This window comes from Phocoena phocoena, chromosome 10 (genome assembly GCF_963924675.1).
Source record: "Phocoena phocoena chromosome 10, mPhoPho1.1, whole genome shotgun sequence".
Taxonomy (NCBI): Eukaryota; Metazoa; Chordata; class Mammalia; order Artiodactyla; family Phocoenidae; genus Phocoena; species Phocoena phocoena.
Window position 1 is genome coordinate 73215356 of NC_089228.1, and position 23255 is coordinate 73238610.

Consider the following 23255-nt stretch of genomic DNA (forward strand, 5'->3'; position numbering starts at 1 on the left):
GTTTGTTAGATGCTGCCTGAGGTGAAGTAATAAAATCAACAAGAAACAACTCTTGACTCTGTTAGAAAAGAAAAATGAAGGCAAAAACGATAGGTTCATGGTTTTACCCTAATTTAAACAGAGTTAAAATCTGGTATTATAGCTGCTTTCTCTGCCTGTATGTGCAAATGAAAAGGCTCACTGTCTAGGATGGAACTGGGCAGTGAGCAAAGCTGTTTTTGAACACTATTAGCATACTGTTTTGAAATGTGGCTCAGAGGTTTATTTCTATGTACAGTTTTGATACATAGAAATACTTCACTAATGTTCAGTCGGAAAAAGAACAAAAGAAGTCTTACAGTTCACGGATCCAGTATCAACAGAAGTTGAGAGTTGATACTTTAGCCACTCCCCAGCCATCTGGAAGCTAGTCTTGGGATCCAAGCGACATGCTAACCTCATTACTTCTCCTTGTTGAGCCCGAGAGGCTGCCAAGAGAAAGACATGAATCAATAACCGCATACAACAGATACTTAGTTAATGTTTATTCATTTATCCATCCCAGAAGGAAAACATTCAAGAGATTTTGTTTTGCAGACTTATGCTCTGAATCTAACAAATGTTCAGTAAAGCTCTGTTAACAAATCTAGCAATTTTCAAAACTAAATTCTAAGAAGCCACCATACCAGCTAGATGCTATAAGCGGCAAACCAAAAGTGGTCTCCCCTTTCTGTTGGAATTAAAAGAAGATCAGGTTGGTACAGATGTAAAATGGTATGGCTGCTGAAGAAAATGGTCTGGCGGGCTTCCCTGGTGGCGCAGTGGTTGGGAATCCACCTGCCAATGCAGGGGACACAGGTTTGAGCCCTGGTCCGGGAGGATCCCACGTGCCGTGGAGCAGCTAAGCACGTGCGCCACAACTGATGAGCCTGCGCTCTAGAGCCCGCAAGCCACAACTACTGAAGCCTGCACAGCTGGAGCCTGTGCTCCGTCACAGGAGAGGCCACCGCGGTGAGAAGCCCGGGCACCACAGAGAAGAGCCGCAACTAGAGAAAGCACGCAAGCAGCAACGAAGACCCAACTCAGCCAAAAATAAATAAATAAATTTATAAAAAAAAAAAAGAAAAAAGAAAATGGTCTGGCAGTTCCTCAAAACATTAAACATGGAATTACCATATGATCTAGTAATTCTCTTCCTAGGCATATGCCCAATAAAAATAAAAACATATGTCCACTCAAAAACTTGTACTGGGCTTCCCTGGTGGTGCAGTGGTTGAGAGTCCGCCTGCTGATGCAGGGGACACGGGTTCGTGCCCCAGTCCGGGAAGATCCCACATGCTGTGGAGCGGCTGGGCCCGCGCATCTGGAGCCTGTGCTCCGCAATGGGAGAGGCCACAACAGTGAGAGGCCGTGTACCACCAAAAAAAAAAAAAAAAACTTCTACCCAGGGGGATTTCCCTGGTGGCGCAGTGGTTTAAGAATCCACCTGCCAATGCAGGGGACATGGGTTCGAGCCCTGGTCCGGGAAGATCCCACATGCTGCGGAGCAGCTAAGCCCGTGCACCACAACTACTGAGCCTGCACTCTACAGCCTGTGAGCCACAACTACTGAAGCCTGCGCTCCACAACAAAAGAAGCCACCGCAACGAGAAGCCCGCACACCACAATGAAGAGTAGCCCCCGCTTGCCACAACTAGAGAAAGCCCGTGCACAGAAACAAAGACCCAACACAGCCAAAATAAATAATAAGTAAATAAATTTATTTTAAAAAAATAACAAAAAAACTTGTACCCAAATGTTATAATAGCATTATTCTTAATAGTCAAGATGTGGAAACAACTCAAGTATTTATCAACTTATCAATAGATGAATAAAATGTGGTATATCCATACAATGAAGTATTATTGGCAATAAAAAGAAATGAAGTACTGATACATACTACGACATGGACAAATTTTTAAAACGCTACACTAAAAAAAAGAAGGCAGTTACCAAAGACAGCACACTGTATGATTCCATTTATATGAAATGTTCGGAATAGGTGAATGGCAGAAATACAAAGTAGCTTTTCCAGGGCTGAGAGGGATAAGGGGATTGGGAGATGACTGCTAATGGTTACAGGGTTTCCTGGGGTCATGAAAATATCCTAACATTGACTGTGGTTGTGGTTGTACAACTCTGAAAATACAAAAAAACCCCACTGTATTATATACTATAAATGAATGAACTGTATGACAAAGAAATTACATCAATAAAGTTGTTATTAAAAAAGGGGGGGGACCAAGTTACAGAAAGCCCAGAACAGAATTAGGAATAGTGGGGTTTTCCTCTCTTTTTTAGAAAAAAGACCCATAATGTAAGATGGTATTTAATTCTAATATATAAATATAAAAAAAAAATGAGAGTGCCTTACCTTAAGTTACTATCTCTAAACTTCAATGCCCAAAGGCAGTGTATGTGTGTATATGTTTGGGGGTGTGTGTGTGTAAGAGATAAAACAATGCGTGGAATAAGTACAATCCCAGCATTCTCTGCAATGTGCAAATGGAGATTAAACAGGCTGCTGTCCAGACTTGGGGCTCTTTAATACAGAACCTGAAGGGTCATGCACCATGACTCATAACACCAGATGCCATTCTGAGACTGGAAGAAATTCCAGGCCAATTCACTCACAGTTGAAGAAAGCATTGAAGTCCTCGTCGCTATCAAAATCAAATCGAGAGTATTCACAGCTAGGGCTGTCTGTTTTAGAAGGAAAGCCCATCTGGAAAGAGAAACAAAATTGGGGTAGGGGGTGAGGGTTTTCATGAGATATATGATGATAAATAACTGCTTCTGGTCTACCCCTAAGTCTACAATTTGCTTCCAGCAGGAATAATCCTGGGAGTGGTAGAAAGAGAACGTTTTTTATTTGATACTCTCTTCCAGGTTCCTCAGGGAAAATTAAATTCTGGAATTAGTTTAAGGTCTTTGATTATAAAGTTGTCCCAAAACAAAGTGCTGATACAGCTTGCAATAAGTAAAAGAATTGGAACAATTTGTCTTCTTAAATGCTGAACCCTGGAAATAAGCATGTAACTTTTTATGTTTCATTCAAAAAGTACTGAAGACGATGATGGCAGAGAACTAGAGGATGGTGTGCAACGTGCTAGGTGAATTCCTTGAGGAAATAAGGGGACCCTTGAATGGGTCCTATTCTCTGATTTTACAAATCAAGATGAAGCATCTGTCAGCTGCAAGAGCCTTGAACAGATCTCAGTGCTCATAAGCAACTCTCTATTGAGGTAATGAGCAATCTGCTTCCATTCTCCCCTTCTCATTCACCTTCCTGACCCTCACTTGGCCTTCAGAAAGTCAGACATTACTTCCTCTTGGAATCTCCCTGACTCCACCATCCTTTCTATTTTTAACCTCTGAAAAGCAATGATCATATTGTATGGTCATGGTCACTGCTCTCATCCTATCACTCTTTTTCCTAGCACTTAGCCCAATGCTTGGCATATAAGTGCTCCAAAATATGAAAGAGTAGATATTTCTTCTTGAGGAATAAAAGACTAATATGCCCAAGGAAAGGATCTTGGTGACCAAGACAGGGCTGTCAATGATGCCATCTAAGTCTTATGATGTGTATTCACCGACATTCCACGTTTTACATTCCCACTGCATACCTTGACCAAGTTAGTCATAGAAGCACGAAGATATTTTGGTATTATTGCTAATAGCAAAGGGTCACGGGATAGGATCTCATGCCGGAAGAGGGCTCCCCAAGTCATCTGAGTTGAAGAGCGCAAAAACTAAAGGGAAAAAAGAAAAAACTCAGTTTAAGGATTTGGGTTTTATATACCGAGACTATTACTTAGCTCAGTAATTATCCACTATATTTTTCCGTGGAAATAAGTATCTGTAAGACTTTGAAACTGCCCATACTGTAGTACAGCAGTAATGACTGCTCACTAGGGACTGTATGTTAATAAGACAGACTGGGTCAGGTGCAATTCCCGGGGTATGAGCTGAATTCTACCACTTTCTGTTTTATGCAAGGAATGATATAGGAACCTCAGGATGATATTACAAGGACAATCTTGGACTGGATACAATTAATTTTATAATAACACAATTAATCAGACTTTGTATTTAAAACGTCTTTAGTGGTAAATCACCTGGGACATACCTCATATCTGACTGAGCCTTATCAGAATGACACGACCTGAGGGGTAACTGCTGACCTAGACTGTAAAGCTTAGCTCAGGAAGAAGGCTCAGCAACTTTCTTAATGAAATGCTACTACAGTTATTCCCTAGGGTCTTAAGAGTCACATTTTATACTTCAGCTGCTAATTACTTCAGGCCATAACACTTGATTTTAATTTACCTAACTAAAATTTTGAGAAGTCACCTCCATAAAGTTTACCTGACTTGGATGAGTTGTGAAAGCCAGAAAAGATTCCAGGTATTTTCCAAAGTTTGCTGGTGTTTCTACATCAGAATCCACACCCTGTAGTACAAAAAGACCACTACCTTAACGATGTTGATGGGGAGGTCAGGGTAGAGAGTGGAGCAACAAATACAGACAACTTATACCCTCAAAAATTTCAGGTCTGAAAGGACTTTATACTTCCTTGTGGCCTAAGGAAGGCATCATTTCAAGGGCTAAAACACAGGAAAGCTGTTTTATCTCCTTAACCATCATGATTAAAACCTATTCTGTGGTCAAATAGTAAAACAAGAGTGTTGATTTCAGAAATCCGTATATTTCTTCAGATCTACTCTAGTCACATCTCTGTGACCTAACCTATTAAATAACCACTTGACGGTACACATCTTACGTCTGAAGTTCCATCCTCTCTAGCCATTCAAGCCACCACAAAAAGGCATAACATCAAGCGCAAATGTCTGTACCAATATCCTTTTAACACATAAGACTGAGTATTAAACATTTCCCTAAAGAAAGTTAATTCCAGGTCAATCAGACTAAAGTTTTCTTTTATGATCTAATAATACATCCTTTAGATTTGGGAAAAGTGTTCTTTATTCAAATCCATAATGTTTCATGACCTAATAGGACTTTAAAGGGTAACGCACTCGGCAGACTGAAGTTTTACAAGTACCAAAATGAACAGGGGTAGCAACATTGACTTTAGTCAGATGTTATAACAGATGTGAATGTTTACTATTGACATTAATAATTGATTTGTTAAAAAAACTATATCATTAAAACTCAATTAAAATAATTTAATCTATAGAATTATAAGAAATAATCTGTAGGGAAATGCCCCCTCAGGCTAAAATCAATGGCATGTGTCACCCCTTACACAAATATAACTTTCTAAATCCTCTCCTCAAATGGCCCTGAAACTCTCCAGAAAGTGCTCACCAGCAATGCACACAGCTGATTGCCCAGCGCACACAACACCTGACAGAGTCTCTTCAGGAAGACATAGTGCTTTTCTACCAAGCCTCCTCCGTCAGCAGTCCTGAAGAGGAGAAAACAGTGTGATTAGCAGCCCATCAAGAGCACCAAAGAGAGTCCCATGGAATGGAGCTGTATGTGGTCTGTGCTCCAATATTCAAATTTCAGTTGACTATTAAAGTTTAAAAAAAAAAAAAAAAAACAAAACCAACCCAAAAACCTCCAACCAAACACTGAAAGATCGATGAGGAATAGGGTTCAATGCCATCTCATCCTTCAAGAGACACACTAATTTTGGGTAATGCAGTCCTTGAGTACTTTGGGATAATATTGTAAACTCTGAGCATGACTCCACAAAGCAATATATATACTTATATGCATAAAAACTGCACAAAAAGACATTGGTTGATACTGAGGAAGGACTTAGAGAGATCTCTAGGGGAGCATGCAGTAATTCCTCACACCACTGACAAAATCAAAAGGACTATAATCAAGAGAATGAAAAGACAAGTGACAGACTAGGAGAAAATATTTGCAAAAGACACATCTGATAAAAGACTGTTATCTAAAATATACAAGAACTCTTAAAACTCAATAAGAAAAAAATCTGATTAAAAAATGGGCCAAAGGCCTTAATAGACACCTCACTAAAGAAGACACACAGATGGGAAATAAACATATGAAAAGAAGCTCCACATCAAATGTCATCAGGGAATTGCAAATTAAAACGAGATAGCACTATACACCTATTAGAATAGCCAAAATCCAGAACACTGACAACACCAAATGCTGGTGAGGATGTGGAGCAACAGGAACTCTCATTCATTGTTGGCGGGAATGCAAAATGGTACAGCCCCTTTGGAAGAGAGTTTGACAGTTTCTTACAAAACTAAACATACTCTTACCATATGATTTAGTAATCACACTCCTTGATAATTACCCAAAGGAGCTGAACATACAAAAACCTACACATGGATGTTTATAGCAACTTTATTCATAATTACAAAAATTTGGAAGCAACCAAGATGTCCTTCAGTAAGTGAATGGATAAATAAACTTTGGTACATCCAGACAACAGATTATTATTCAGTGGTAAAAAAGAATGAGCTAACCAAGCCATGAAAAGACGTGTAGGAACTATAAATGCATGATACTAAGTGAAAGGAAACAATCTGAAAAGGTTACATACTATATGATTACAACTATACAACATTCTGGAAAAGGCAAAACTATGGAGAAAGTAAAAAGATCAGTGGTTGCCAGGAGTTTGGGTGGGAGAGGAGGGATAAACAGGCAGAGCACAGAGGATTTTTAGGGCAGTGAAAAACCTGTAAGATACTATTATGATGAATATATGTTATTACACGTTTGTTGAAACTCAGAGAACGTACCCATAAAATGTATAACAGCAAGGTTAACCCTAAGGTAAACTATGGCCTTTGGATGAATTTGATGTGTCAATGTAAGTTCAACAGCTCTAACAAATGTACCACTCTGATAGGGGATGGCTATAATGGAGGAGGCTATGCATGCGTGTGGGCAGGGAATATATAGGAAATCTCTGTACCTTCCCCTGAATTTTGCTGTGAACCTTAATCTGCTCTAAAAAAACAAAATCTTTTTTTAAAGATGGTATTAAAAACGTAACTTGGTATCTCATTTCTGCAAGTCATTTAGTTCAGATCAGTAATCACTTATGTGCTATTTTAGAATGCAAATACCCCTTTAAATTAAAAAAAAGATTGTTTGGTGGCAAAACCTGACCTACGATGATGTAGGATGATTTGCACTAACAAGAATTAATAAGGGGGCTTCCCTGGTGGCGCAGTGGTTGAGAGTCCGCCTGCCGATGCAGGGGGCACGGGTTCGTGCCCCGGTCCGGGAAGATCCCACATGCCGCAGAGCGGCTGGGCCCGTGAGCCATGGCCGCTGAGCCTGTGCGCCCGGAGCCTGTGCTCCGCAGCGGGAGAGGCCACAACAGTGAGAGGCCCGCATACCACAAAAAAAAAAAAAAAAAGAATTAATAAGGACTGGTGTGGACAGCAGCCATATTAGCGTGTTCTGGAGGCAGTGCAGTATAACATAAAAAGCATGGGCCTCAGGGTAAGAAAGACCTAGGCTCTAGTGATGTTGAAGGACAGCGTGGCATCATGGTTTCTAGTGCAGGATCTGAAGTCTGATTTTGAATCACAGCTTTACTAACCAGTACCAGTAGCACAAATGGAGATGGGACACCTCAGTGTGAATGTCATAGTCTCTAGGGAACTAAGAAATGGGCCCTGGAAACAGTAACTACAGTGGCCACCCAAAAGACATGTAGTATCCATAGGAAAGAGCCATCATAAAAGCTATGTTAGAACGGACAGCAAGAAATTTTAAGTAATATAGATATATTACTGTGTCTCACCGAAAGTGAAGAAATGGTATTGAAGAAAAATGGGTGCTGTGACAGTTTCAACTACTGTAATACACAGTTCTACCTGACTCCCTGGTAAGAAAAACATATCAGGAAATGCTTTAACATTTTTCAGAGCGATTAGAAGCAAAATAAGCAGAAGCCACTATCTCAGGACATAGAATGTTTTTACAGGATTTATACACATATTTCACATTGACCACATTGTTCCTGCTGCTTCCTAGAGCCTCAGCACTTCAGGCATTGATTACTTTGACAAGGAGAGAGGGAGGAGTGTCTCGAGTTCTGCAATCAAGGAAGGCCCTGGGACAGACTCTGGTCAGATCAGAGCATTCTCTGGCCTAGTCACCAAGGCTACTAGGAGGCTCAGGGATCATCAAAAGCAGACAAAGAGAACCAAGGGGATGAGCTGTCTGGGGAGAATGTGGAAAACTGCGAATGTGAGTGGATGCTGAGTCAACAGCCACAACTTATTTCCAGCATAAGATCTTCAAAAAGGTGAAACAGTCCCTTTAAGAGTGCCTGATTTTCCTATTAAAAACACAGTCCACTGACTGCCAACAGTCAAACAGGAACTTCAGATACATCCAAATGAGATACAAAAATGACAAAGAAATTAGAAAACACATAGAAAAGAAGATACTCACTGCGCAGCGGAGAGTATATAATGCATGGCAACATCTCCAAACAAGACCATCAAGGGCTTCCGGTCTTCCAACTTGCCCTAGACCCGATTTTAGGGAAACACAGGTAATAACTATGTTATTAAAAACCTCCAAGTACTAACAACTTCTATACCTATAAAATCAAATACACTGACTTCCTAATTTCTCACATAGCCCTGGGGCTAACTGAACACTGAAAAAAACGTCTTTAAATCCAAACCTGGATAAGACTTATATTTTAAAATGTGTTGGGCAATAATGATGATATGAAAGCAAAATAAATTACATCTGAAAATAACATTCTCCTGGAGAAAAGAGTCACAATCCCATCTGTTAGCCAAGACAGCTATAAAGCCAGTAGAGTCACCTTCTACAATTCTTTGACGTAACACTATGTGAGTTTTAAACTTTAACATTACGCTTATACAGTTTCTTGAGCATGAAGTACCAAGATTCACAGCTCTTTCAAGAACCAAGTAGCCCTACAAATCTCTATATATCCTGACAATGGATTCCTAGGATATCGGCAAACTGTTGTCCAAAAGGTTGGAGGCAGGTAATTAAGTTGGTGTCAAGTAAAACAAGAAAACAAACAAAAAAACCCAGACCTTTAAATGTCTTTCACCACAACATGGAATTAAACACACATATGCATCACTCAGAGACTGTCAAAGTCAGTGTGAAGCAGTAACTTACTTTCCTGCTGACTGCAATGAGAAGACACTCAGCTGCTCCCAGCTGAAGTTCCTGTTCGTTCAGAAGCAGGCACAGCATCTCCAGGAGTTTACAGTTTTCAGCAGTAATGTGACTCATGGACACCCAGTCAATGTAGCCCGCTAGAGTATTCAGTGCTGCAATTCCTACTCGACAGTTTGCTTGGGCCTGCATGAAAAGAAGTAACTTTTAGCCATTAAGTCCTCACTAACAGACAAGAAAGCTGTGATTATACCCGAGCTCCTTCTACTTTCTAATTCTAAAAAGAAAAACAAACAATAAAAATGTACTCATGCAACTGTTACTGATAGGCAACTCAAAGGTTTTCTTCTGATACACACACTTATCAAATGATGGCATTCTTGATGCCCATCAGTATAACTATATTGGCATGTGTGGCCATTTTACGTCCTTCAACAAATCTCAGATATTATCATTTTAACTCCCTTCCACCACAGCTCAGTGATCAAATAAACCAAGGCTGAGGGAATTCCCTGGCGGTCCTGTGATAGGACTTCTTGCTTTCACTGCTGAGAGCATGGGTCTGATCCCTGGTCGGGGAACTAAAGCTCCTACAAGCCGCACGGCACAGCCAAAAAAAAAAAGCAAAACAAAAAAAAACCAAGGCCGACGTCACCCTCCGCTAGGTATACGCATCCCTGTACCTGAAAGCCTCAAAGAAGCCTCCTTCCAACTGCACCAAGAGCTCTTACCTTTGACTCCTGAGAATTATCTGTCTTCTGAAAGAAAAGAAGTATAAGGATCTAAATGTTTTTAAAGAGCAAAAGGCTATGTAATAACTTTCCACCCCCATAATCTAGGCCCTTGAACAATGATTTTCCAATACTCAACTTTTAATCTTGGAAAAGAATACAACTTTACTAAGAATACAAAACTGATATTCTCCCAAAGAAAAACGGGTTATTTTAGTTTCAGCAATATGACAAAATCTACTAGAACATTAAGATCCACAAAGACAGTTTCAACGCACACAGTTTACAAAGAAATACAACTAACAGATGAACAATGAAGCAGGTTCAACATTGCTAGTGATGAAAGAAATATAGTTTAAATCAAAGTATTAGCATTTTTTCTTTATTAAAATAGAGACAAATTATAACTGGCAAAGGTATACTGAAATGATGTAATGTTAATGGAAAAAAGCAAGAAACAAAATTAAAACGAGTACAATTTATGACCGTGTATGTAGGGACATAACTGTAGGAAAACCACAAACACAAAAATATTAAATGCTAAGTAGACCAAAATAATGTCTGTTCAGTAAATTATACAATTCATAATTTTACAAGCAGGAATAACAACTCCTGACGTACTTGAAAACTTACCACCATTAGCATCATAAAGGATTTGTTTTACAATTCCTTTTCTCAACTTTCAAAAAGTAATTTTTCTAACAAAGAACAAGTATTAAGCCCTCACCATCAGTGGTCAAAGAGCGGTGTTAATGGGGCAGAGATGAATAGAACCCTCTCACCAGCATCTACTGATACTGCCCAAGAAGGAAAGGGATCCAGGCAACAACAGCCAAGTCCAGCCTTCACCATCTCCTCCAACAAATCCTGCATTCCCATTCGGATCCTATCCTCCTGCCCCCTGGGACCAGTACAGGCGCCAGGTGATGGACAGGGAGAGTAAGCCTACTCATCCCATCCTTGTTTACCATTCAGCCTACTCCCTAAGTGGGAAGGTGAAGGGATGGATGCAGAGAAGGAACTATGAGGAAACTGAGAAGTTTCAGGTACAAGAGATGTCCCTTGGTGTGCTCTGGTCCTGGTAGCCTGGTTTAACAGATGGAGATAATGGACACCAAGGCTAAAGAAAAACACCAGTGGATGTACTTCTAACTTGTGTCAGACCATCATCAATCGGCCCTGCTCTGGCATGTTGGCTAGATTTCTAGGGCACTGAAGCATTCATAATTTGTTCATGTCTCTTAGGGATTAAATCTCCTAGGGGAAAATGGAAAGAATACCTCTCTGGACTTCCCTGGTGGTACAGTGGTTAAGAATCTGCATGCCAGTGCAGGGGACACGGGTTCAAGCCCTGGTCCGGGAAGATCCCACACGCCGCGGAGCAACTAAGCCCAGGCGCCACAACTACTGAGCCTGCACTCTAGAGCCCACAAGCCACAACTACTGAGGTCCGCACGCCTAGAGCCCGTGCTTTGCAACAAGAGAAGCCACCGCAATAAGAAGCCTGTGCACCGCAACAAAGAGTAGCCCCCACTCGCCGTAACTAGAGAAAGCCCGTGCAGCAATGAAGACCCAACGCGGCCAAAAAAAAAAACCCAACCTCTTTCACCCTCAATACACATAGGTTTTTAAATGCAAATACTTTGATATTTTCTTTTGTAAAATCCCAGGGAGATATGTGGGGGGAAAGAGTCCATTCTGGTAAAAAGAATGGGGCGTGAATTCTACTATAATCATTTATAAGAGGATCTTCAATAATTATTCTCTGAAATTCAGTTTCCTCATCCAAAATATGGAGACAATACTTTCTGACTCTTAGGGTTGTTTTGAGGATTAAATAACATGTAAAGCAAGAAAAAGTATATAACCATTGTAAAGCGATTATACTCCAATAAAGATGTTTAAAAAAAAAAAAAGAAAAAGTATATAGCATATATTAGGTATTCATTGTGAGTTTATCCCTACCCTGACACCAATAGTACCTTGTCATCATTTGTGTTAGTATCTAGTGCTTCCCTGAAAATAGACTTAAGGAAGATGTCAGGGGCAGAAAACCCCTGGCAACCCAAATTTCAATGATTTTTTGTGTGTGAAATAAGCATGTATGAGGATTCTAGATTAGGGTTCTGAAACCTCAATACTATTGACATTTTGGGTCAGAAAATTATTTTGGAAGACTGTTCTAGGCATTATAGAATGTTTAGCATTGTGCCTGGCTTCTACCCATTAGAGGCCAGTAGCAACCCCTAGTTGTGACAACCTGGGGGGCAAAATCGCCCCTCCTTTTGAGAACCACGGTACTAGATTAACTTTCACACGGCCTTCTTCTAAAGGCTCTCAGCTAAAAATGACAATGATTGGACAGACAGTATCTGGTTTGCCTTTTTCTGCAGAAGAAAAACCTCATCAGGAAGAAATACCAGGAATCATGTAATCAAGATTAACAAAACTTGGCACAGTTTCCACTGCAAAAGGGACAAAGACTAAATGGGACATCGAAATTTAACAGGGATACTATCCTGACCTATCAGGAATCTGGGTTTCAAATATTAAGAATTAACCTATAGGGAGCTCCTTGGTGGGCTAGTGGTTAGGATTCGGTGCTTTCACTGCCATGACCCAGGTTCAATCCTTGGTCAGGGAACTGAGATCGCACAAGCTGCACAGCATGGCCAAAATTTTAAAAATAAATTAAACAACAAAAAAGAAATTAATCTTCATTTTTATACTATTTTCTTAGGAATTTTCTTACTATAAAAGGAATTATTTTTTTCTGGTAGGTATGGAAACTCACTGAATTGAGCTTCTTAGAAAATTAATTCCAGTTTTTCCTGTCATCTTTGTTTCTTTTTTGCTTATAAAATAGCCATTCCGTTTACTAAACTGAACACCCTAGTTTCTTGCTAAAGGATTAACTTCAAAAAACAAACAAACCCACTCATATTAGAAAACAGAACTTTAGGGAGGTGGTATTTATCCCTTACCACTTGTTGGTACTTGTTTACATTTTCTTGAAGTGTGTTAAGTAGAAAAGTGAAGATTCTCTCCATGTTCTGGGTTAACGTTTGCTGGATATCCCTTCGTCTTTGAGGGGGTAGCGTCTGAAAGGTCACTACGTCCTCTGCCAGTCGCAAAAGGATGAACATCACTAATTCTGTCTGTGTTTCCTATACCAATAGAGAGAAGGTAGTTAAATGAAATTGAAATATGTTTTTCATTATAAACATGACCAAAGGCTCTTTTCTGCTGACAAGACAAACAAACCAACCAAAAAAACCCTGAAGAGCAAACAAAAACAAAAACCTGAATTGGGGCTTCCCTGGTGGCACAGTGGTTGAGAGTCCGCCTGCCGATGCAGGGGACATGGGTTCATACCCCGGTCTGGGAATATCCCACATGCCGCGGAGCGGCTAGGCCCATGAGCCATGGCCGCTGAGCCTGCGCGTCCGGAGCCTGTGCTCCGCAATGGGAGAGGCCACAACAGTGAGAGGCCCGCGTACCGCAAAAAAAACCCCCAAAAAAACCCTGAATTGATACAGCTGTACTACATACCCCTTGTTTGGAAAGAATGTCCAATTCTATTAGCATGTCAGGCCAGTGCTGTGGCCACTCCCGCTTGATCATTTCTACTACAATTCGAGACAGAACATCTTTAATATGGTTCTCCTCTTCCAAAATGTTCAGTGTTCCCTGAAAAAGAATAAGAGATATTAAGAGGTCTGCAAGACTGAATTCAAGGGAAAAAATTGGGCTGTAAAAGTGTACGAAACTTATGAGCAGGCCTACTTTTAAACTAAACAGAATAAACAAACCTGTTCTCCATATCTGAGTCACCTGTCCTGAATTCTCACTAATCATCCTTCCCACTTAAAGCTTAACAGAGGGTTGCATCACCTAATAAAATGGCTGTCTCATGGAGCAAGGAAGCCATCACTGCTCTTCTCCTTTCCAAACTGAAGAGACTCTCATATTGATTGTTTTCATTTTGTAAGAGGGCCAGGGTGGAAAAGTATGGAAATAAGGAACACATTGAGAGGCTGATAAAGTGGGACAATAAGGAGCAACTGAATATTTTACCAATAGTTCTAGTATTAGAAGATACAGAAAGACCATTACTGGGACTCTCTTCTGAAGTTTGATATCAAGACTAATGAATTATGACTTCTATCAAATTTCCCCAGAATTAATAAAATACAAATCTTTAGCTAGCTAAGTTAATAATTTTGAAGGGAATTTTTTTTTTCTATTAACAACACTAGACTTTGGGGACGTAAAGGGGTGTGAATTCCCATTTTCATGCCCTTTGTGAAACAGAACATAAAAGGCTATGGATTCTAAACATGTTCAACGTCATATTCTAACTCCTGAATCAAACTCACTCAGCATATTTTTATTGCTAATATCATAAAGTAATTCACTTTAGAATAAAAGGAAACAAATAGCAAAGTGTAATCTAATTTAGAATTGATTAATCTAAGACTCTTACTCATTTGCTGAAAATGTTTAATCTCTCTGCCCTGTCTTCATAATTTTAAAAACAGAAGTCAACACATAAGGGATTAATTAAATCCAGTAAGAGAAACGTGATGAACTGTGATTTCTAGTGATAGTGGTTCTTTTTATCTTGAAGGTAACATTTAATATTATATAAAGCATGCTGTTTGACCTATGTAGAAGCAGTGAATTTTTACACAAATGCTACATTGGAAAAGTTACACTTTGTCTAAACTACCTCGGAAACACAGGACTTCCAACCAACCATTCCTTACATTTGCAATCAGCTCCATGACACTGTTCTTCAGATAGACCTTCTCCAATCGAGACATGCTGTTCCACCGAAACCTGGCCACCAAAATGCATAAAGTCAACAGAACTAAATTAGAAGTCTTCTCTTCAGAACACATTAGCTTTGATTCCTGTGTTAAAATAATGCTGGTGATTTCACTAAGAAACTATACTTTGGATTTTGGTATCCTTCAAAGAATGGACAGAAACAGTCCACATTTAACCAAAATGCTAACAGAAAAAAAGAGTTTTATATAGGCAGTAGTCCATTAATTAGAATCCACACAGGATCTGTGCACAGATGAGCTTTTCTCCTTGATTTTATTGACAGACCAAAAGCAAATATGTACCTGGAACAACTGCAACAATGTAGCTGATTTTCAGAAAATAGAATTTGAAAACACTAACTTCCTTTCTGAACTGGCTTCAGTTCAGTAATTCCCAAATTACTGGAAAGTAATAGCACAATTCCAGAAAAACTGTGGCTAAATCTTAAAAGCTGATTCTTCTGATAGGCACTGGGAGTAGGAGACTCAAGTTAGGAAGGGTTTTCAGTTATTCTCATATAATCTTGCTTAGAATTTGCCATTCACACTCAAACTTAAAAAAGAAAAGGAGAAAAGAAAAGAAATTAAAGGCGTGTTGCCTAATCAGAGATTCATTTACCTATACACTGCATTATTCTAAAAAACTCTGAGATCTGCTGGCATATACTAGGAGCTCAATAAGTGCTAGCTAAATGACTAAGAGCTAATACTTGCAGAACACTTAGTATGTACCATGCACTTTACACAGATGAAGAAACTTGAGAAAGGTTAAGTTCTGAATGAGAGCTCCTGTGAGGTTGTGATAACCTCTCAGGAATCATTCCTTTCTCCCTGGGGATTGCTCTTTTCTACTCACCTAAACAGTACCTCTATGAGTTATACACTAAATAAAGATTTGCTCTCTCACACACTTCAGTGGTAAGGTCCAAAAGCTCCTTACTTGACAACGTGTTCCAGGATCTGAAGGCCAAAATGTCTGACGATGGCAATTTGTGTTTTCTCAGCCAACCGCAAGCCACAAGGGACACATATAGGGCACTTTTCTTTAAACTCCTCACAAAACTGAAAAGAAGAAAAGTTAGTGTTTCCCTTAGGAGCCAAGAAAGAGTGTGGACTAAAAAAAGAAAACTTCATCTTCAACCCCAACCTGAGCTATATATATATATATTTTTTTTTGCGGTACGCGGGCCTCTCACTGTTGTGGCCTCTCCCGTTTTGGAGCACAGGCTCCGGACGCGCAGGCTCAGCGGCCATGACTTACGGGCCCAGCCGCTCCTTGGCATGTGGGATCTTCCCGGACCGGGGCACGAACCCGTGTCCCCTGCATCGGCAGGCGGACTCTCAACCACTGCGCCACCAGGGAAGCCCCTGAGCTATATTTTTAAGCTGCAAAATCTAGATCAATATTATATGAATAAAGAACTGATAAACATTCCTTTCACTTTGATAGTTCCAGATTTCCCATGCAATGGCCAATTAGTGTTAGAAAAAATAAATTTGACATAAATGAGTAAAAAATTGTTAGAGATACACCCCTGAAGTATACAGGTAAAATGACAATTTCTAGGATTTGCTTTAAAAACCTTTGGTGGGGGGAGGGATAAAGCAAATGTGGTAAAATCTTTACAGCTGCTGAGTTTAGGTGATGGGTATACACAAGACCATTGCAGTATTCTACTTTTGTGTCTATCTTTAATATTTCATAGTACAAGAGAAACTAATAGAACCCAAATATTTCTGATTCCAAATCCTGTGGCATACATCTATATATTGTAAAGTTTCCTCCAAGTGATGCTCACTCTACTTTATGAAGTTACATCTCTTAAAATACACACGGCACAAATATTTCTTCCTAGAGGTCATTTCTCACAGCCCACATACATTGTTTGATGGGGGAATAAACTCGAATTGTATTAGCATCCCCATTGGTTTTGTATTAGCATTCCCAAATTACACTACAAGAGTCAGTCCCCGTAGCAGAGCATCCGACACTCAAGAAAACTACTTTCAGGAAACCAAAAGACCCTTGTTAAAATGCAAAGTAAGTGGTAGAAGTTCATCTTTGCGCAAAACAGCCTAAGAATATCACACAATAAAAAACATGGAGGGGTGGGGTGAGAATTAGGCCAGAAATACCCAAGACACAGAAGTGGGTTATGGAGAGGTGTAAGGGTGTTAAGGGGCACTAGACGGGCTGGAGCTCGGTTAGGGCGGGTCAGGAGTGGGTCAGCAAGGAAACGTTTAGTGCAGCGGAGACTATAAAGAATGTGGCCGGTGTTGGGGACGGGTTGGACATGGGCTGGACACGTGCGCCACGGGAAAGCGAGGGGATGCACGGATGTGGGGTTTGAGGAAATAAAGTGGGTGCAGCAGGCTGTGGAGGGAGTCGTGGTACGGAGAAGAGCAAACAGAAGTGGCGAGGGGGGAGGAGAGGGCAGTGGGAAGTGGTGGTGAGATGAGAGGGCCACAGAGAACTAGGGACGACAGCGTCCCGGGAGAAGGGCAGGCGCGGCGAGCACAGAAGGCGGGGAGTGGGAAGAGGCGCGGAAAGCGGTGAAGGGAGGGCCCCGGGGGTTGGGGACCGAGGTCCAGGGGCCGCGTGGGCGGGAGACGGCCAGGGTCTTGGGCTGCGCCGGTACTGCTGGGGCTGGGGGAGGGTCTCGGAGCAGGCCCGGGGCGACAGACTCCAGCTACCTTGAGGGCTTCTAGCCGGTAGCGCTGGGTGGAGCTGGGGTCCATCATGATCGTCACGGCTTTCACCAGCTGCTCGCACAGCGCGTTCACTTGATCCATCGACATGACTAGTGCCACGCGCCGCAAGCGCGCACAACGGACGTCCCGGAAGCACGAGGCACGGATCGCTCCGTTGGCGGGACCACACACTGGTACCCGGCCGCGGCGGGCTTAAGGGGGCCGGTGGGGAGCGGGAGGAGGAGCGGGAGCCGCAGAATACCCAGCCGGGAAAAAGCCAGCGCTGCGCACGCGCCCGACCCTCCAGTACGCATGCGCACGCGGAAGTGGCGACTTCCTTTTGACTGTTGCTCCTTGGTGGGCGGAGCGAGAGACTTAGGGGCCACGGTGCGCAGGCGCGTCAACGGCCCTCGGCGGCGCGCGCGGCGAATAACTGTCGAGAAGGCTGTGAGCAGATCTTGGTGGCTAAGGCTGGACCCGCCCGGCTGTGCCGGCTGCTGCCAGGGCGAGGATCGTCAGCGCGCGTAGGTCCTTTTCTCCGTCGTTGCCGGGAATAAATCTCTCTCGAAACCGACTGATCCGTTCCCGGAAAGGGGACGGATATTCAAGACCACTTCATCGTCCTTCCAGTGGACACCGAGTCCAGCATCGGTGGCGTCCGCTGGTGGCGGTTTTGCCAAGTGTTGTCACATTGGTAAGAGAATTTAGAACAGTTCTGTATCTCTGTTTTTAGACTTTTCATGTTGCCTTGGCTATTGGTTGTATAATATAGCAGTGACTGGGGACAACTTTGGGCCGAAATTACATGAAATAGAGATACTTGCTCACAGAGAGAAAAGGCCCTGGTATTGCCTCTTAAGAGGATTTTTCTTGTGGAAAGAAAATGGTAGCTCTTAAACCTCCCTCTTCACCTGTACGTATTTTCCTTGGGTGTGTTATCACCTGATTGGCACCAAACTTGTTTTTAAAGATTGGGGTAAATCGAGATCGTTAATGATGAATAATTGCAAATACCGAAGGTTCGTACAGTTTTGATCATTTGAAGTGCTACGTATATCATATATATGAAATATATATATGTATATCATATATGTATATAATATTTATATGACTTCAAAATAGTGTAATCCTTATTCCCAAAGGAGGGTTTTGGCAGAGAGTATGTTTCATTTTTCATCTTTAAAAAACTCTTGCTTTCTCCAGCAAAATACATAAACTGAAAACTAAAACAGTTAAAATCTGAATATCCGTTTTGGTGTTGTATATTTAGGAAATGTTTGCTCTACTTAAATCACTGCTCCCTGTTCATACTCCACTTCTGGTGTTTGTATCTAATATAGTACTTACCTGGGTGTGTGTGTGTGTGACAATGCATTTACTATTTTTAATTTGGAGTTATCTGTTCCAGGACTGTACAAAAGCCACTTCAAGGTAAAGTGATTTCTGGCATGTTATGGTTTTAACTTATAAATGTTTAAAGTATTACGTTCTGCCTGTTTTAGGTGAGTGGAATTTGTAAGGAATTAATGCCTTGAATACTCTGATTTTTTGAATTCATCATTTTCTTTTCCCTAATCTTCCAGCTTTGTAGTTGCGTGACACTTTTTTCAAGGTGAATGTTAATTTTTGATACTTTTTTAAAAAAAGAATACAGTTGGGCTTCCCTGGTGGCGCAGTGGTTGAGAGTCCGCCTGCCGATGCAGGGGACACGGGTTCGTGCCCCGGTCCGGGAAGATCCCACATGCCGCGGAGCGGCTGGGCCCGTGAGCCATGGCCGCTGGGCCTGCGCGTCTGGAGGCTGTGCTCCGCAACGGGAGAGGCCACAGCGGTGAGAGGCCCGCGTACCGCAAAAAAAAAAAAAAAAAAAAGACAGTTGAGTGCTTACTCAACTGTATAACCTGTGTTCTCTCATATTTAAATCATGAATTACTGTGTTTCCACAAATATCTTATTTACTTTAAGTCAGTGGTTTTCAATCTCTGCTTTTAAAAATCACGAGAGAAGGCTTCCCTGGTGGTGCAGTGGTTGAGAGTCCGACTGCCCATGCAGGGGACACAAGTTCGTGACCCGGTCCGGGAAGATCCCACGTGCCGCGGAGCGGCTGGGCCCGTGAGCCATGGCCGGTGAGCCTGCGCGTCAGGAGCCTGTGCTCGGCAACGGGAGAGGCCACAACAGTGAGAGGCCCGCGTACCCGCGCCCCCACTCCCCCCCCCACCCCCCCCCCCCGCCACAAGAATTCTCTTCCTTTTTCTCTTTTTCTTTAAATGAAGCCATTCTGCACCCAACTTCTAATCCCTGACGCCTTCTTTCAAAAATAAATAAATAAAAATAAAAATCATGAGAGCGAGAGAGCTTATTAGAGAGAGCTTTTAAAAATCATGATGGCCAGGTCACACCCATACCAATTAAGTTACATGTCTGGTGGTAGAAGCCAGAAATCAATAGTATTAAAGGTTCCTAGGTGATTCTAATCTGTAGCAAAGTTTGCAGAGCCACTGCTTTAGTTTACTGAATGCTTTTAGATTTCTAACAATGTTAAATGAAAACGTTAGTCTGTATTCACTGTGTATAAGGTTTGTTCTTTCAGTCTAGCATCCATACCTTTATATATGTCTGTCTACAAATAGTATGTAGTATTGTTTTCTTTTTGTCTTCAAAAATTTACGTGAATGGGTAGAAAATCACCTTTAGAACATCACAAAGTAATTGTGACAGGCCAGATCCACTGATGGGTGCTTAGTGGTTGAAAGTTTGAGGAGAAACAGGGTATTTGCATAGTCTCAAAGTGTCTCTCCTAAGAAAGGAAAAAATAGTAACTTTACAGTGAGAAACCTAGCAAACACTATCTCAACTAAACGATATGCTTAACATCACCAGTATTAACACACAGCGACATCATGTACCTCCCAACATGATACACTGAGAAAAGCAGAACCCTTCCATAATATTCTTGCTAAAAATGCATAACCTCAGTCTAATCAAGAGAAAACATCAGACAAACCTAAACTGAGAGGCATTCTCAAAGCAACTGAGTAGTTCCCTTCAAAAGTGTCAAGGTCATGAAAAACATGAAGTGTCACAGATTGGAGAAGACTAAGGAGACGTGATGACTAAGACTGGATCCTAAGCTGGATCCTGGAACCAAAAATGAACATTAGTGGAATAACTGGTAAAATTCAAGTAAAGTTTGTAGTGTGAATATTATACTAATGTTCATTCTTTAGTTTTGATAATTGTGCTGTATAAAATGTTAGCATTAGGGGAAACTGGGTATAGGAGAACCCTACTATATTTGCAACTTTTCTGTAAGTGTAAAAGTATTTCAAAATAAAAAGTTTTAAAAATTCACATGAATGCTTTGATGTTATATATCATTTTCTGCTTCTCTTTTCCCTGAACTTATATTTGAGATTTGTCTGTCAACTAGATTAACTGTTGACTTTATCCCTCCATTGACATGCATTGTAGTTTGTTTTTTTTTTTTGCAGTACGCGGGCCTCTCACTGTTGTGGCCTCTCCCGTTGCGGAGCACAGGCTCCAGACGCGCAGGCCCAGCAGCCATGGCTCACGGGCCCAGCCGCTCCGCGGCATGTGGGATCTTCCCGGACCGGGGCACGAACCTGTGTCCCCTGCATCGGCAGGCGGACTCTAACCACTGTGCCACCAGGGAAGCCTGCATTGTGGTTTTAATTTGCATTTCCCTATGACTAATGATGTTGAGCCATTTTCATGTGACTGTTGACTATTTGTATATCTTCTTTTGTGAAGTGTTCAATTCTTTGGGGGGATGGGTATTCTTTAAAGCTTTCAATATTTATTACCTTTCTAAAGTTGTGTCAGTTTATTATTTTCCTGCCAGCAGTATATGAAAATGCCTGTTTCATTATTGTTAGTTTCCATGTTCCCATGCTTATGGTAATTCAACAATGGAAGAATGGAAGTATAATTTTCTTTGGCACTTTTTATTCAATATCCTTTCTAACTGTCCATAAAATATTGTCTTACAGAAAAATGGCTAATGGACAAGACCGGGTAATTACTCTAGTGGACATGGACTGTTTTTTTGTTCAAGTGGAACAGCGGCAAAATCCTCATTTGAGGAATAAACCTTGTGCAGTTGTACAGTACAAATCATGGAAGGGTGGTGGGTATGTATCATTGTTGTAACTCTCAACTACTGTTTTAATCTATAAGAATACATGGCAAAAAAAAAAAATACATGGCACTATGCTAGGTCCTGTTTTGGGGGGTTCTGAACTGCTATATTTGAGAATGAATAGTAGCATCAGTGACCAAAAAGTTTATACTATTATGTTTATAACCTATTCATCATGTTAAATTTTAATTATTTTTGCTTGTGATCATGTAATATTTTTCTGTTCCCCTTTTTTTCCTAACCTTAGAATCGTTGCAGTAAGTTATGAAGCTCGTGCATTTGGGGTCACTAGAAACATGTGGGCAGATGATGCTAAGAAGTTATGTCCACATCTTCTACTGGCACAAGTTCGTGAGTCCCATGGAAAAGCTAACCTCACCAAGTAAGAAGAAAAGCTTGTTTAAGGGGAATGGAAGAGTTGGAAGCATTTCATGAGGCTAGGAACTCATGTTTCTAATTCGTTTTATGTAAATAACATCTGAAAAAGTTCCCTTTAGTCAGCTAAATTTTCAGTGTGGAATGAAAACAGATTTTAATACTGCGTTTTAGGAACAGTTCAGAATCATTATTACCTATAATAATTGCCACCCTTAATACCCTTTCAGTTCCTTAATTATTTAACAATTGGTTGTTATAATTAAAACTTAATCCCACTTCCCATGTTCTCAGGCCAAAAGTCTGAAATGTTTGAAGTAATTAAATTGACTGTGAAACTAATAAGAGTTTTTCCAGAGAAGGCTGAGTCAAACTCACATTCTAGTGCAATATCTAGAATTATTTGCCAGAATTGAACAGTCCCAAAGAAGCTTAATTTCTCTGTTTTTGAACTGAGCTATCTCTGCCCAGATTTTAGAAAGTTAGCCTTGGAATGGGAGGCATTAGTATAGGCATAGCCAAGTTAGAGGTAGATACAAGCCCCAGTCATTATAATAATCCTAATAGCTAGTGTATAGTGAACATATGTCATATGCCAGGCACTGTGTTAAATTCTTCATTGGCAGTGTCTCTTAAATCTCACATTGTTATAAGGAAGGTTCTAGTATTATCCCCCCCACCCCCACGCACACACAAATGAGGGACCAATTTAGAGAGGTTAAATAATTTAAGTTCGCACAGTTAGGAAGTGGAAGACTGAGGATTCATTTTCAGATATCCACGTTCTCACAGTACACTATACTGTGTGGGGTGCTGTGTGTAGGGATCATGCTTTGACTTGGGACTTGAGATACCCCTGAATTCACCTATCAATTAGAAGTCTAAAGGTGGAGTGTCATAGCCAACCTCACATTGGGATTATTGCCAGAAAAGAAGACAGATTTGACTGAAGATTAATACTGTAACCCTAAAGTAGAATTAATTCAGCTAATGGACATATGCTACGTTGCATTGAATAGAATTTTATGCTGGGAAAGACAGTGTAACTTCCCAGAAATATAGTTGACTTCAGAGTGTGATTTTGAAAAGCCACATGCCACCAACTTAAAACTGGATCATTTATTTTACTCTTAAAATCTTCATCAAATAATGAACAAAGGCAGTTTTAGAAAATTTAGGAATAAGTTTGTAGACCAGAGAGTTATCAAAGACCTGGTAATTTTAAATTATTATTTTAATAATTAACCTGAGATGCCGGGTTATAAAAATAAAAATATGATTTGCAAAAACATATATATACTTAGT

At 40.8% G+C, this 23255-nt stretch overlaps 2 protein-coding genes across 4 annotated transcripts in view; one reads left to right on the plus strand and one right to left on the minus strand.

The window, feature by feature from the left end:
• XPO5 (exportin 5) overlaps window positions 1-17549 on the minus strand; it is a 45193-nt gene extending 27644 nt beyond the window's left edge. Inside the window, exons 1-13 of one of the 2 annotated variants that reach the window (XM_065884617.1) lie at window positions 17423-17549; window positions 15669-15790; window positions 14666-14738; window positions 13449-13586; window positions 12881-13063; window positions 9897-9923; window positions 9166-9351; window positions 8452-8528; window positions 5353-5452; window positions 4390-4473; window positions 3648-3773; window positions 2653-2743; window positions 339-467 (exon numbers count right to left, since the gene is read on the minus strand). In XM_065884617.1, coding sequence (XP_065740689.1) covers window positions 339-467; window positions 2653-2743; window positions 3648-3773; window positions 4390-4473; window positions 5353-5452; window positions 8452-8528; window positions 9166-9351; window positions 9897-9923; window positions 12881-13063; window positions 13449-13586; window positions 14666-14738; window positions 15669-15790; window positions 17423-17527 — 1441 coding nt within the window. In that variant the 5' untranslated portion in view covers window positions 17528-17549. The remainder of the gene's footprint in view (window positions 1-338; window positions 468-2652; window positions 2744-3647; window positions 3774-4389; window positions 4474-5352; window positions 5453-8451; window positions 8529-9165; window positions 9352-9896; window positions 9924-12880; window positions 13064-13448; window positions 13587-14665; window positions 14739-15668; window positions 15791-17422) is intronic. The other variant, XM_065884616.1, reaches the window with a different exon arrangement.
• A 324-nt stretch (window positions 17550-17873) lies between these two features.
• Window positions 17874-23255, plus strand: part of POLH (DNA polymerase eta) — a 30211-nt gene continuing 24829 nt past the window's right edge. The window contains exons 1-3 of one of the 2 annotated variants that reach the window (XM_065885614.1): window positions 17874-18113; window positions 21427-21567; window positions 21823-21957. In XM_065885614.1, the coding sequence (XP_065741686.1) occupies window positions 21431-21567; window positions 21823-21957 (272 nt within the window). In that variant the 5' untranslated portion in view covers window positions 17874-18113; window positions 21427-21430. Of the gene's footprint in view, window positions 18114-21426; window positions 21568-21822; window positions 21958-23255 lie in introns of those variants that run through there. The other variant, XM_065885615.1, reaches the window with a different exon arrangement.